The 14998-nt window shown below is 42.1% G+C and overlaps 1 protein-coding gene across 9 annotated transcripts in view; it reads right to left on the bottom strand.

Moving 5' to 3' along the window:
* Nucleotides 1-14998, bottom strand: part of pdlim5b (PDZ and LIM domain 5b) — a 36705-nt gene that overhangs the window by 5570 nt on the left and 16137 nt on the right. Inside the window, exons 4-10 of one of the 9 annotated variants that reach the window (XM_035183954.2) lie at nucleotides 7705-7738; nucleotides 7261-7410; nucleotides 4739-4761; nucleotides 3904-3927; nucleotides 3755-3781; nucleotides 2950-3104; nucleotides 1570-1597 (exon numbers count right to left, since the gene is read on the bottom strand). In XM_035183954.2, coding sequence (XP_035039845.2) covers nucleotides 1570-1597; nucleotides 2950-3104; nucleotides 3755-3781; nucleotides 3904-3927; nucleotides 4739-4761; nucleotides 7261-7410; nucleotides 7705-7738 — 441 coding nt within the window. Of the gene's footprint in view, nucleotides 1-1569; nucleotides 1598-2949; nucleotides 3105-3754; nucleotides 3782-3903; nucleotides 3928-4738; nucleotides 4762-6925; nucleotides 7411-7704; nucleotides 7739-14998 lie in introns of all 9 variants that reach the window. The other 8 variants (XM_035183955.2, XM_035183951.2, XM_035183952.2 and 5 more) reach the window with 8 other exon arrangements.

Below are 14998 nucleotides of genomic sequence, written 5' to 3'. Positions count from 1 at the left end.
ATGACTGATTTTTAAATGACTATTTATGAAATAATTATACACTGGTTCATATAGGTAAAGAATCCAGTGCCTTGAGAACTGTTGCCTACAATTTGCATTTAGAATAATGTAAGTTTTTGTCTTGTTGCTCTACCCTACACTACACTTAATATTTACCTATTATTTATTATAAAAACTGATATTTTTTAATCTTCTTCTATTCTTACAGAACTGATTCATTCTCATCATTGGCCTCCGCCTACTGGAAATGAGCAGGTTGACTTGTAAACGCCGGGAAAGAAGAAAAGAATGAATGAGAGAGGTAAACATCAGCAGTAAGGAAATAAGGTTTATTGAAGAAAAATCATCAAAGGTTAATAAATTAAGCTACTTCGCTTAGTATAGAAAACAGATATAGACATGCACTGAGAAATAAAGCATAAGATGACAGATGGAAGAAAGAGGAAAGTGGAGGCTCAGAAATAAACATTATGGAAGAAAAACAATGTGCACATTACAATATGATGTAATGTTGCAATTTAAAGCACACGTGTTAATACACATGAATGCTTTTAACGTATATCATGAAATATCATTACATATAACTATAAGATAACCTCAGAAAACATTGTTTCTGCTCTTGCTCAAACTTTAATGACTAATGTGCCAAATAATGGTGCAATATGCAAAATGCACGTTTAATAATGGTCAAAGTGAAATAAATAAAACACTAAACAAAACAAAGCACACTTTCTTCTACTACATATTTAGCGCTCGTGCTGAAATGTCATGATGCCGATCTCTCAGCTTGTTGTACTGGCGTCCTACAACTTCTGGGTCCAACTTGTTTACTCTGATTTCCCATAAGACAAGATAGGAAGAGAAGAGAAGAAGGTAGAAAGAAGATCAAAAGTAAAAAGACAAGGAAGCACTGAAGTAAAAGAAGGAAAATAGCAAGTTGCAGAAAACACACAGTTGGAAACAAATACAGAAAAGAGACTTTGCTTTTGCAGATGTTTGTTGAATTACGAACCGAGGGAGATATATATCTACTCTCTCTCTGTAAGGAAAGCTCCCTGAATAAAATCCCACTAACAGAAAGAAAACAGGAATCTCCTTCTGGCAGCGCAGCTTTTACCCACAACCCCACTTAATTACCCACAGTTTCCAGAGAGTGACACACTGATTGGTTGGAGATCTGGTATGGAGGACAAGCTATGTTTACTGCAGAGAAAATCGACTTAAGGACTGAGAGGAGCAGAAGTCATTACAGCGTCTGATGAGTCCATGGTCAGACCCTCTTACTCGGTGTGGTCGCTTCAAATTTAGCCTCAAATGAAGTGTGATGTGTGGGATCGCAAGATGAGGAAATCGGGGTTAAATCTGAATTGCAGACTAATAGACGTGCTTACACGGGGACTTTGAAGGCCAAATCCAAATTTGAAACCCCTATAACCCGAAAATTATTTTAATTGCAACAACAGCCTTAGCTGAAGCAGATGCATTACACAGAGAAAAGTACTCACAGACAGACAGAGAGGGAACGAACATTCAGAAACACACAGAATTTATGAACCACAAACCACTCACTTCTTTCCATTGTTCTCCGGAACTTCCTCTGCAACAATAAAGCAAAAAGAAAAAACAATTAATATAAATGCAAAATGTGTTTAAAAAAATGGTGAATAGGAATACGAAGCAGAGAATCTGGTTTGCAGATTTTTCTCGGCTCCAATTTAGGCCCCGTTCAGACCTGGTTCTAACGTCCGTCCTGAGAGATCCAATCACAAGTGCTCAGCACTAACGTCATCTGGTCACACCTGATGTTAAAATCCATGTTGAGTGTGTCTTCCTGTGACCAATTATGACCTCACTTCCCTGCTCAATATGTAAATAATCATGTACCACTTTTCTGTTTGCAAAGTCCAAATTGTGTTGTTTCTACCCGGTCTGAGTTCTCACATCAGATGGTTGTTTAAATGGTAAATATTTATATAGCATTTTTCAAGTCTCGATGACCACTCAAAGAACTTTACAGTACAGTTTAGCATTCACACACACACACGCACACACACACACACACACACATTGATACAGTATGTGCACTTTCTCTTTCATACATCACACACTGCCGGATTAGCACTCAATTCAGGGTTCAGTATCTTGCCCAAAGAAAGGGATCTTGGATCGAACCACCGATCCAGCTAAACTTAGCACTAACCACTTGTGATCAGATCACTCAGGCTCCGTTAATACCAGGCCTGAACGGAGTCTTATTCTACATTCACCTTGTCATCAAAATAACTCAATGTATGTAGTGAAATCCCTGCAAACTATACTCTGACGGGACGTTGTGTGGTCGTATCTCCAACTATTCACAGCTGCAGAAACACCAGACCCACTGAATATACTGTGCATCAAAAGCACAATGCATATTCAACAAGGGTCTGGCAACGTGATCAAGAAGAGGAGACGTTCAAATCTCTCGTCTTACTTCATTCTAATAAGCGAGTTTCTGTAAATGTCACTTTGCATCAGCGGCACGGACCCACACCCACACACACACACACACAATGGACGGCGGCCCGAAGCCACAGTCGTCTCGTGTAACCGTCAAGGTCACTTACAGTCTAAACCGTAAAAAAAATTCATAAAATCAAATGGTGATGAAAGATTTATTGTATTATTTAAAGGAAGTATAAAAATCACTACGATCTACACAGCGTTTTCATTATAAAACACTAGGATTGTAAAACAGGGAAGTAGTAAAAGTCAGTTATGAAAAAAGAAAATTACAGATTACGCTAAGACATTAAATAAATATGTTAAGTGCTCCAGACAAAAGTGATTTAAAAGAGCTATAATGAACTGAGAGCTGCACCAACATGAGCCTAATGATAATCAACACTTGAACATATATATTTGTATTATTTATATACAGTATATGTAGGGCCTGGAGTTGGTACCCACCGTTTTCAGTGCCGGTGAGCTGGGCCAGGATACGGAAGGAGCGGGACTGGGAGGTGCCCGTTCGTGGGTGCCAGTCCTCCGTGTCCTCAATCAGACGCTTCTTGCTGGAGTCGCTCGGCGGGGACACGGGAATCTCGGCCTCTACGACAGGTTTCCTGCACGATCAGATCAACCAAGACATGATTATGTTACAGACACAGAAAGCACTTGTGTTTCAAAGTATACAAAGGAGATGGTTGCTAAATCAACAGTTAAAACAATGATCAACTCTACCAAGGAGGTTATGTTTATGCCTGCGACTGATTTCCGTGAAGTTTTGTGGAGGGTTGGGACACGACCAATTCAATTTAGTTTAAATTTTATGTATCATGATCCAGGTTTTTTCTTTTTTACTTTCTTTAGCATTACGAGATTCCTTCAATTTTTAAACATTTTCTTTAAATTTCTCTGAGAATAATTCATGGATCCTAATTTTGTTGAACTCTGTCATATTTAGGGGACTGACATTCATGAGTGTTTCTAATTTGGTACAGATCCAAATAAAAAACATGGATCTAGTGAATTTAAATGTGATTTCATTAATGGACTGAGTGCATTTCTAGTTACAATATTTAATATTAACTATTAATACCAGAACATCCATACCACAGGATAACAAAGTTCCTGTTTATACACACAAACACCTTAAACTCACAGCAACCAAACCACGCAGCACACATACTACACATATACTATATGCTAAGTAGTGCAGCTTGTAGATACACGTTTGACTCCGCGACCTGACATCTGTTTTGCTCACAATTACCTCCTCGGTGCAGGTGGAGGCGGAGTTCTACAGGTGAGAAGGCAGAGAGCAGAAACGTGCAAAGGCAGAAAGAAACGTAAAGTCACATTAGTGGAAGTATAATCTGCTACGCACTGTTGATGCAGGAAACAGTTCTGACCTATACTTACTTAAGACTTCTCTGAGGCTCGCTATTAGAGAGGAAACCACAGAGAGAAAGTCAGCGAGGTAGTAAAACGAGTGGATATTTATCAACGATAGGAAGAAGGTGAAGAGATATTAGATTATTGATAGTGATGCGGTGAAATTCACATCCCCTACACAGTGATACCAGCCAGTGCTCGAGACAACAGCCTGACAGTGACCATCTCTCACCACAAGGTGGAGGGAGTGTGCTTTGAAAGTAGGAAAAACTGCCCCCCCTCTTCCAAATGTCACTTGACGGTTCTCTAGAATTCAATAATATTTATGTCGAGTGTTTATGTGCACAGTTTAGTTCAAGTGCTGCTGAATCAATAACACGTCAAAAGCAGAAGTATTTCCGATTTTTTTTCTCAGTGTGTGTTAACCTGTGTGCACGGGTGAGGTGAGAGATGATGGAACACAGCACAAGTCCAGTTTATTCTTAGCCGAAGCTGAATGTACTTGGCAGTGATTTAAATGCCTCGAGTAAACATACTGACGCTGGCAGCAGATAGAGGCGCACAGAGCTGGGTGACTTCAGCTGAGGGGGCGCTGACAGGCCCGACTGCTCCGGGTCTAAATACATTAGCTAACGAGAAAAATGAATGGACGGCATGAGTTGACCCCCCCCGTGTTTGGACCATGAAATAAGCACGTGCTGTGAGCGGATGAGGAGCGTGCATGTGAGGTTTGCGAGGAGGTTACAGGTCAAAGGGGAGCGAGCACGCCTTCTCGGTAATCATAAAGCAAGAGCGACGCTGAAGGCTGCAATCACATTCCACACGGTTACGGAGCCAGTATATTATCAGTCGCAGCACTAACTTGATGTCTGTGTCGTCTTCCTCCTGTTGGCAGAGGAGAGGTCAACGGGAAAAGAGATGAAGTGGAGAGAGAGCGTGACAAGACCAGATGGAGAGGAAAAAAAGAGGAGGAGAGCACAGTGCCAACACATGAAAGGCCCTTCTGAGAGAATGAGCGGGTAGAGGAAAATAAGAAACACAAGAAAGTGAACAAAGAAAGCATGCAGGTCAGGACACAAACACACACACACACACACACACATGCAGGGACAAGCGCACTCCACCTTAAAAATGACAGTGTGAGGTTTCATGTGACAGAAAGATGACATGAAACAATCCAAATTAAATAGTCTGTTTTCATATAACACTTTTCTAGTCTTGATGAGCACTAAAAATTTCAGTTTTGTCATTGACGCACACATTCAAACGGTGCATCTCTATCACACATCAATCACACACTGTCGGCACATGCAGAAATGGGGAGACAGGGATCGAACCGCCAACCTTCAGGTTAGTGGACGACCCGCTCCTACCTCCTGAGCCACAGCCACCCACGAATTAAAGAGCTGATATTCTTTATTACAGTAAATTGTTTTTGCTCTGTTCCTCACTTTTCGGGTTAAGGTTAGATACATTTTCTGGCCAAACAGAGAATAAAATATAATAATTCATGAATGAACAACTGTTCACTCTGCAGGTCGGTTTCACAGATGAATTGAAGTGTGAAGAAACACGTTCCGCTCACTTAAAGCCAACGAAAACACGTATCTGACCTATTTTTTTCAGGTGAGACTGAATAAAAAAAGAAGTGAAACCTATATTCAGCCTTGTGTGACCCACCCAGTGAGCCAGAAAGCCCTGCTGACGGAGCCCGGCGCTGCCAAACTCAGCAGCTCAGAGCTGAGAGGATTTCTAATTAGAAACAAGTGTCACAGCAGCGCGGCCTGTTGGGCAGACGGCGAGCTGCGAACCAGCCCCACTGTCAGTTAATGATAGGCAGTAGCACTGGTTCGCATGTTGTCTAGACTCTGGTCCTTTTCCAGTTGCCCGGTCGGTGGAAAATTTAAACAAGATGTGCGGCGTGCTTTGGATTTTCTCCCGCGTGCAGCTGTGCGAAGACTTAAGGTGACGGACGGTTTCGGTCGGAGCTCTCGAAATGAGACACATATTTTGAGGTAAAACAGGGCATGAAGTAATATAAGAGTATTTCATTTTCTGTAATATACGTACATTCCATCAGATAGCAAGACTGTCAACTAATCCGTGGCCTCTGTGGATCGTGATTCCTTCTGGACCTGCTCACACAGTGTGGTTCTAAATCACTCCATCCATTTTTGCACCGTCACCAACATAAATAGAGAGAATCCTGTACATATGCTGCAGAGGCCTCAGAAAGTATTCAGACCCCTTCACTTTTTGAACGTGCTTGTGTTGGAGATTGAATATAAAAAGGATAAAACTGCCATTTTTGTCCGTAAATCTAAACTCAATAACCCACAGTGACAAAGTGAAACCGTTTTGCAAATTATTTAGACAGAAAAAATGTTTGTGAACCTTCCCTGAGGCCTGGTGGCTGCAGTGTTTGTTTCTTAGCGGCAGTGACACACAGACAGGAATTACGGGAAAGATGAATCCTGAGGCCCTTAAAGACATTGTGCTCCAGAGTTCACGTAATCTGAAACTGGGAGAAATGTTGACCTGTCAGCACAACGATGACCCGAAGCATACAGCCACGTAAAAGCTGGAGCCGCATCAGGACAAGTCTCTGAATGTCCTTGAGTCTCCCGGCCAACGCTCCGACTTAAAACCCATAAAACATCTGTGGACGGACCTGATGGCAGCTCGGAGACGTTTCCCATCCAGGAGGATTTGCCAGGAGGAATGGGATGAAATCGCCAAACCCATCTGCACAAAGCTTACTGACGCTTAACCAAGAAGATTTGAGGATAAAACTGCTGTAAAAGGGGCTTCAACAAAGTGCTGAATTCATGCGGGTCTGCATGTGTTTGTAAATACGAGATTTCAGTTTTTGACGTTTAATACATCTGGAAAATGTTCTTTCCTTTGCCATTGTGGGTTATTGAATGTTAGAATTTAGGTGAAGTGGTCTAAACGTTTTGTTTGTTTAAGGCTTCAGTTTACCCTCCACATAAAGAGGGGGAGAAAATATAGGAAAAACATATAACTGCATCTGATGGATGGTACCTACCCGTTGAAGTGCTCTGACAGACCCTGGCTCTCCAAAAGACCTCGTCTCTGGCCCATAGCCACCTCGCAGGCATTGGCGTTAGAGTAGAGGCTGATAGGCGTGTTATAGACGGAGGGCTGCGGGACAGTGGGATTGGAGGAGGGGGCTGTCACTCTGGCAGGGGATGAGGAGTTAGACGAGGAGGAGGAAGAGGCAGTTGGGGAGGTGAGGGTGACGCGAACCCCTGGAGCTGAGTTCGGAGCAAGGTGGCTGGACTTGAGTGGAAACGGAGGCTGCGGTGGCTGGGAAGGGGCGGCAGGCGTGAAAGCGGACGATTCGGATGGAATGGAGGCTACTTTGGAGGCGGCCGGGGAAGAGGTGCCCCCCCCGAATGGCCGAGCCGTCTTGTTGTAGGCGGGGTTGGGCTGAATCGTTGGCTTGGTGTACGTGGAGCTCGGGGCAGGGTGAGTGATCGGGACAGGCTTAATGATTTCCTGAGGTTCATCCTGGATAGAAGGTGAAGACACACAACATGCACACACGGCAAATCCACAATGAACTCATGCATGTAAAAACACGCATTCCCAAGGTGCACTGCACAGCATGGAAATCAACAGTGTCCACACACGGCTGTATGAATGAAAGTCATGCCTGTGCCATACAAGAGGTGCTATGCAATGTGTTTCAACCAATTTGTGCCCTGACATAATCTCAGAGGGGCAAAGTAATATGGAATATAATAACAGAATTCAGATACATTTGAATAAATATAAAAGTTTGAAGTGAATGTTTGACTGTACCTTAGGCGCTCCATTTTTAGGGACACTGGAGGCTCTGTGAAGACAAAAGGACGATTATAAAATCACTGTGCACAAAAACAATAAATCAATAATGTTTCATTTCTGCAAAACACATGACTGAACAGCTCTTAGGATCAAACTGCAGATTTGGGTTAGTACATGGACTCAAATAGGGTCAAAAAGAGGTTGAACTAAATATTGTAATTTAATTTTTAGCTTTTGTTTTGAAAGTTTGCAGTTTCATGTCAACCTCAAGTTTATGCAAGTGTGGAAAGAATCTAAAATTGGAGAAAACATTAGTCCTGAGCTTTGAAATGTGTTTTGGTCTTTCAAAGGCTCCAAAAAGTGAGTTACAATAACAATAACTTTGATTTTAAAATAGTGAAAAATAATACTACTACTAAATGTTGCCAGTAATGTTATGTCTCTCTTAAACAAGGTTCAATCTCTGGAAATGAACTTTTTATCGTATAATGAAATGAAAGGAAACAAATGGCCAGATGGAAAGTAGGAAATATGTGCTCCGGAAAATGGATGATGATAATTATCTGTAATTTGGAGCAGAGGTGCTATAACATGCAAAACCACTATTATGTGTGAACCCAGTGTACTTCAGGGTGTGTCTACATGCACACTGGTGTTGAAGTGTGGCGTCCATCTGATTTACATTTGCTGTGGAGGGAGCTCCCACAGTTTTATCACCGATGGGAGAAGAGGGTGGTCTGTTTGTCTCCTCTCCTGAGATGTTTCTGACAGAGACCACCGAATATCCAATAAACTATCATCTCCTTTTTGTTTTCACTCTCGATATTCTCTTTTTCTTTTCTATTAAACCTCCACCCTTAAAAAATCTATTCTTTCAGCATGTGTTGTGTATTAATGTGTGTCATATGTGCAATACACCACGTCTTCCATGTCCAACGAGACACTTGTTAGTCCCTGTCTCAAAACGTCTCTGCTAGTGAGGCATTGAAACTCAGACAGAGGCCTTTTTACAACAATGTGTCCTATATTTGGTCCTGACATGCAGACACCACGTCCCGTATTCCTCATAAAAAAACAAAACACAAAAACAGACAGTGAGTCAGCAAGGCTGGTTCCGCACCATGAGCTACGGTATTTCCGCTTTTCTTTCCTCTGCCATATTAGGAGAACGGTCAACAAACTCTCACGCATTTCCTCCCTGACTGAGCAGACACGCACCAGCCGAGCCTGGCACTGGGTTACGACAGAGCCCCACCCTCCGGCCAGATGTTGATGTCATCTGTGCCCAGACTGGAATGTACAATTTCCACTTAGCTGTTAATATAAAGTATGCTTGTTTTCCAATGTACATTATTAGTGGATTTGCTTATGGAACAAAAATCCATGTTGTGCCAAGGACAGCAGGAAAAAGGTCTAAAGATCAGAGAGGCAGGACCCAGCCCACGATGAAGCCGTGTGTATCAGAGTGGGACAGCTGGGTGGATTCGCTATCTGTCTTTTTCCCAAGTGCAAACTGAAAAAACACCGGCTGAGGTGGTCCCGCAAACATCTGCTCTGCCCGGCCCCTCTCTGCCGTCCTGCTGCCGGCCTGGCTGGATCTACTTTGTTCTGCCGTTACCAAGAGACAAACCCAGTGTGAGTGTGTGGGCACACGTGTGGGTCAGACTACGGCTCAAATGCCCGTTGTCTTCTTGGTGGTGTGGGACCTCAATTTAAGATTTTTAATGCTGCGAAACACTCCCTGTTTAAATACTCAAACTAAAACAACTGTGAAATCATTTATAGTTTGTTATATTTCAAGCTGCTCCATGAGAAAAGCAATGATACCACATAGACACACTTGTGAATATAACGTGTGATGTCGTTAAGGAAAAGTTATGTGGGCATAACGTAAAGAACATAAGAGCGGTTGTGGCTAAGAAGGTTGCAGCGGGTCGTCTTTTCAGAGATGTCATCATTTCTCCTAAAGAACATGAGGTAAATAAGTATAAATGTAACTGTGTTAAACTCTGTAAAGCTGTGGAAATGTGACATTTTATGGTTTTGTCTTTACTAAACTTGCCCATAAATACAAAAGATCTTAATCAGAGGCAATGTTGACCCCTGTAATGTATCAGACTGATTTTCATGGGTCATATCACCACAGTTTGGGTTGTTTGTGTATTATTAAATATCGCTCCTGTTAACGACCTGGGTCATGGCTTCGCTCAGCCTCAGACGTGCTTCAGTTGGTTCCTCCTAATCTGATCAGGGTGCCTTGTTTCATTAGATCACCGCTGCTGATATCTACAAATCACTTTGGGCTAAATTTAGACTTTATAACAAAATAAAACCTCTTTAATATATATAAGCTACGAAAACAGTTCAGTTTAATTGGAAAAGAAAAAAAAGTTCTCTCTCTCTCTCTATATCTCACACACACACACACAGGTCCAGAACATGAGAATGAGGAGGTTAACCAGAGAAATAAGTGTGAGGGCACAGCGGAATGAAGCATTTCCATCCTGCCCTGTGTCTCTTTGAGGGCCAACAGAAACAATCTGGCATTTGACTGAGTGATGGAGCAGCTAATATACACAGCTTTCTCACCACACACACACACACACACACACACACACACACACACACACACACACAACCCTTACCACCTTACATTAACAGAGAGGGCACATTATTTGAATAAGTGAAACTCAAAGTATCTGACTTTTCCTCTATTCGCGGTTCAGTTTTGTTTACTCTGATCTCAAAGCAGGACTGGGAATCATAACTGGGTACAGATATAATATGACATGATATATGAGGGAGTATAGGGCACGGTATAGAATATATTTCATACAACCTATTGATGTCAGGCTCAAGTCAAGCTACGCCAAAACATCTGCCCTCCTATATTTAACTTGTGTGATGAATGTTAAAACTCTGCGTGAGACCTGGCGAGCGATGTTTTTTCAGCTCGACCACATGCATGAAAACCTGAAGAAAAACCATGAAGAAGTAAGAAAACAAAGAGGGGGAAAAAGCAAAGGAAAGCAAAACAAAAACGCCAGCGGAGGGAGGTGGTACGAGCGGGTGCGGGAAAATAATCTTGTTTTTTCTCTGTGTTCCTGTTTTTCTATGCAGCCAGGCTTTTCCGTTCAGTGGCAAAACTCACAGCTTGAGTCTGGCCTCTCTGATCCGTCCACAACCCTCCTCATCACACGGCTCGCTCCCATTAACCAGGAACGAGCATCTCGGAGGAGGGATTCCTTTTACACATTTTAGTGGGAAGAGTCAGAGCGACAGAAATGTGAGCGCTAACGTGAGTTAAAGCCGAGAAACGCGTAACGGGACAGTTGCTGCTGTCAGCTGCACGAACACTTCACTATCATGGTTAATCCTCATGTCTGCATGTGTGGTGCATCTGTGTCGAGTGAGAACCCCCGTGCACTTTCCCACATCACCAGCCACTTACATTGAAGTGAAGGTGTACGTTCATACCCTTCATCTCCATGCGCCTTGACACACACTTCTCTGTACAGCACTGCTCAACACGTGGGTGACTACCCCCTGCTCAAGTAAATTATAGAATACAATGTGCAGGACCAGACAAAAGATATGCAGATTTGCATTTAATTGCACCAAGATATGGACATTTTATCAAGACAAGCTTAATGAATAAAGTAAGTAGCCGAATGAGGGATTTCTTCTTGAGGTCAGATTTCTGGACAGTGCATCTACGACAGAATAAACTGCAATTATATTTCTTATTTATTTATTTTTTGTATGAACTGGTCCCTCATGCCTTCTTATGTCTCTTCCGACCACCGCACCGCAACTGGCTGAGGCAGCCAAGAGTCAGTCAGGGGGCTCAACACTACATCGGCCCGTCCTCTGCTTCACCCTGGTATAATCATAGCATAAGATTTGATGGGTTGGCCATGTATGATTTGGCCCATGCAGATTTAACCCACTGCTCTCCAGCTGATCTGTATTTAGCTACAGTAAGTGGCAGTAATGTGTTTCTGAGGTCACAGTGACTTTTGACCTTTGACCAACAAATTCTAATCGGTTCACTCATGAGTCCAAGTGAACGTTTGTACCAGAATTTGAGAAATTCCCTCCAGGCGTTTTTTAGATATTGTGTTCACAAGAATGGGACGGACGGACAACCTGGAAACACAACGCCTCTGGCCAATGGCTGTTGCCGGTGCAGATGCATAAAATGTGTAATATGTGGATGTACAGGTGTGTAACTTCTTGCTTTCCTGTTCCTTCTAAAACTGCACATGTTCCAGGCGCGCACACACACACACACACACACACACACACACACACACACACACACACACACACACACACACACACACACACACACACACACACACACACACAAAGAAAAGCACAACAAAAACATATACACAAGTGGAAAATAGTGGAAATGCTTGCTGTGTTGATCTGTAATATGTTTGAGGTTTTGGAACCAGGTGCAGCCAGCCACAGCCTCTGGGGAGCAGTGTTTCATTGGGCTGTGCTGCATATTTCAATGACAATAAATAAACATCAATTATCATACTTTCCTCAGGCTACTTCCCACAGCTCCCTGGTGACTGTTAGTTGCTCTGCAACTACACATGATGGCAGCACAGAAAGTGCAGACCCATAAAATCCACTGATAACTGCTGACGATACAAACTCAAGAGTTGATAGCTTTGCCTTGTCAAAATAAAAGCCTGGATCCTCGGCACAAACAACTACACTAACACGAATAGTAAACATGTTTTACTCTGGCAGTGATATTTCCCTCAACAGGCAAACAAACTCTGTTTTGACATCTTGTCCTAAAACCGCAGTCTTGGAAAGAAAAACTTTTTTTTTTCTCCCAGTCACAAAAACACATAACAACTCTTTGCTCATTTGGACGCATCCAGTCCGATTTGTTTTGATTTACTGTTTAATGGAACAACAGGCCGAGGAGGGAGCTCATTACCTCGCTCATGAAAACATGCTCCCCCTCTCCTAGCAACAGGGACATAACCTAAACATATTGGCACCAATAGTCGTGTGTTGGCAGGACGATGCACTGAAATGATGCACGGTATAAAACCTAAATGGTTTTCATTGGATGTTTATCTCATATTTCTTAACTCGAAGAAATTGCGTGTGACGGCATGTGACTAACTTTATAACCATTTCCATTTTATTCCCACTTGTGCAACTGAACTGTAGATGGACTGCAGTGTTTACATGGCGTGTTACTGTGTGATTCCAGTTTGAATAAACAATGGACAGACTCCCAGTGGTGGAGAAAGTACTCAAACGTTTTACTTCACTTCGAGTACAAATAAACAGAGAAACGTGAACTCAAGTAAAAGTACCACATCAACTTTTCTCTTTGAGTTGAAGAAAGTAATAATTGCTTTAAATACACTTACAGTATAAAAGTACTTGCAGAGTGTAGCCTTTTCCCTATGGTCAACTACATCATTAACTGTCGCTGTATATTATGTCTAAAACAAGAATAACACAGTCTCTGTTGTATTACTAAAGAATGTTGCAGATACTGAAAACACGCACATTGCCAGATTAATTAATGGCTGAATCCATTTCATGTGTTTCTTCATCACCAGTGATGCTGCTGCTGCAGGAGGCGGGGTCTAATGTTACCTGCCTGCTCTGATTGGATCGGTGGATCAATTCCCCTCTCGTTATTGATTACTTTTAAAGGTATAAAAACTAATGTGTACATGTAATGCAACACATTGTACAAATGTAGTGAAGTCGAATATGCTGACATATGCAGTGGAGTAAAAGCGAGAAGTACCGAAACTGAATCTACTTGAGTAAAGTACAGATACATGAACATTTTTCTTAAGCACAGTAACAAGGTAAATACGCTTTCTAACACCCCACCACAAAGCCGGCTTTGAAGAATAACAGTAGACGTGAAGCAAACTACAACCATTTATCATTCTAGTTGTTCAGGGGGCAATTTCTGCTGTAGTTTACATGTACGATGAGACCAGATTGTTTGATGTTCCCTGGTGCATCCATTAATCTCAGTAGATTACATACAGCTGTTGGACACGGGGCTATTTTAGGCCGATATTCCCACGATTAAAAGCACAGAGGCGCTCTCTTGCTTTGATGTGGCGACAGAATGACAGGACACGCAAACCAGGCCCCGAGTTTTTCTGTCAACATGTTTTACAGCTCGGAAAGTGTGCGTGCTTCGCCGCTTGTTTGTGACACTAAAGCTGCTCTTCTTCACACTTGGCTGCAAGAAGCTGGTCTGTGTTTGGTAAAGTGCTCGGCTCCGATTCATGTGAAGGGATCGTTCTTTGTAACTTTAGTTTTGGGGATTCATGGTCTTTAAAATGAAATAAAACGGACGATCCGCGCAACAACTGCAGAGCTGGTAAACTGATCTTAAACTGTTTGCATTGCCTGTGAAATCATTTGAGCCACTTGTTAGCTTGTGTTCAGTTTGATGGAGACATATTGAAGAAACAAATTTGTTGAGGATATTGTTGTCATATTTTTAGAATAAAGTCATAATTCAACAAGAAAAAGCCATAATGTCATAAAATACATTCTTATATTATGAGGATAAAGGGAAAAAAAGCAACTTTTTTAGTTAATAAACAGCGAGTAGATCCCGTGCTCGCAGGAGTTCTTCTCCCTCTGGTTCTAAAGTCTTGATTTCCAATCTCATCGTTATGCAGATTGTAGTTGACCGCTACCAAACATTTCCTCTTACGCAAAAGAGGCAATTTCCTCGAAGTCTGTGTGGATCTTTCTTCAGAAAAGACACAGTTTCTTTCTCAATCTTTTCAAAGTCCTGATACTTAGGATAATGTGGTGCTGATGTGTCAAAAGATTAAATGTTTCTGTGCGAAACACACACGAAAGTTTAATTTAACAAGATGCTCCACATCTGAACGCAGGCGACAAGCTGATCTTCTGATATTTCCCCTCTAACATGACACTTAGCTTTAAATTATCTTCCTTGTCATAATATTATGACTTTATTCCAGTAAATTTATGACTTTTTCCCTTTAAATTGCCCTAATATTCCAGCATAGTTTGGCAGAGTGTCAGTATAAATGAAACTTCTTGAACTAGAAAAGTTGTTTGGTGCATCTGCTTACTGAAACCTCCTCTCTCTGGACAAATATAATGACAGCCTCTGCTGGATCCCGGCTCTCCTTTCTTTAAAGCATATATTAAGGGGAAAAGGGGGATTAAGAGCTTTCATTTTGAAGCTCTCCAATGGCCTTAATACACTCAAGGGCCCCAGAATACTAGGTATTCTCCTTGCTAATGACAAGAG

Source organism: Hippoglossus stenolepis, chromosome 18 (assembly GCF_022539355.2).
Source record: "Hippoglossus stenolepis isolate QCI-W04-F060 chromosome 18, HSTE1.2, whole genome shotgun sequence".
Lineage (NCBI taxonomy): Eukaryota > Metazoa > Chordata > Actinopteri > Pleuronectiformes > Pleuronectidae > Hippoglossus > Hippoglossus stenolepis.
This window is presented reverse-complemented; position numbering and strand designations above follow the sequence as displayed.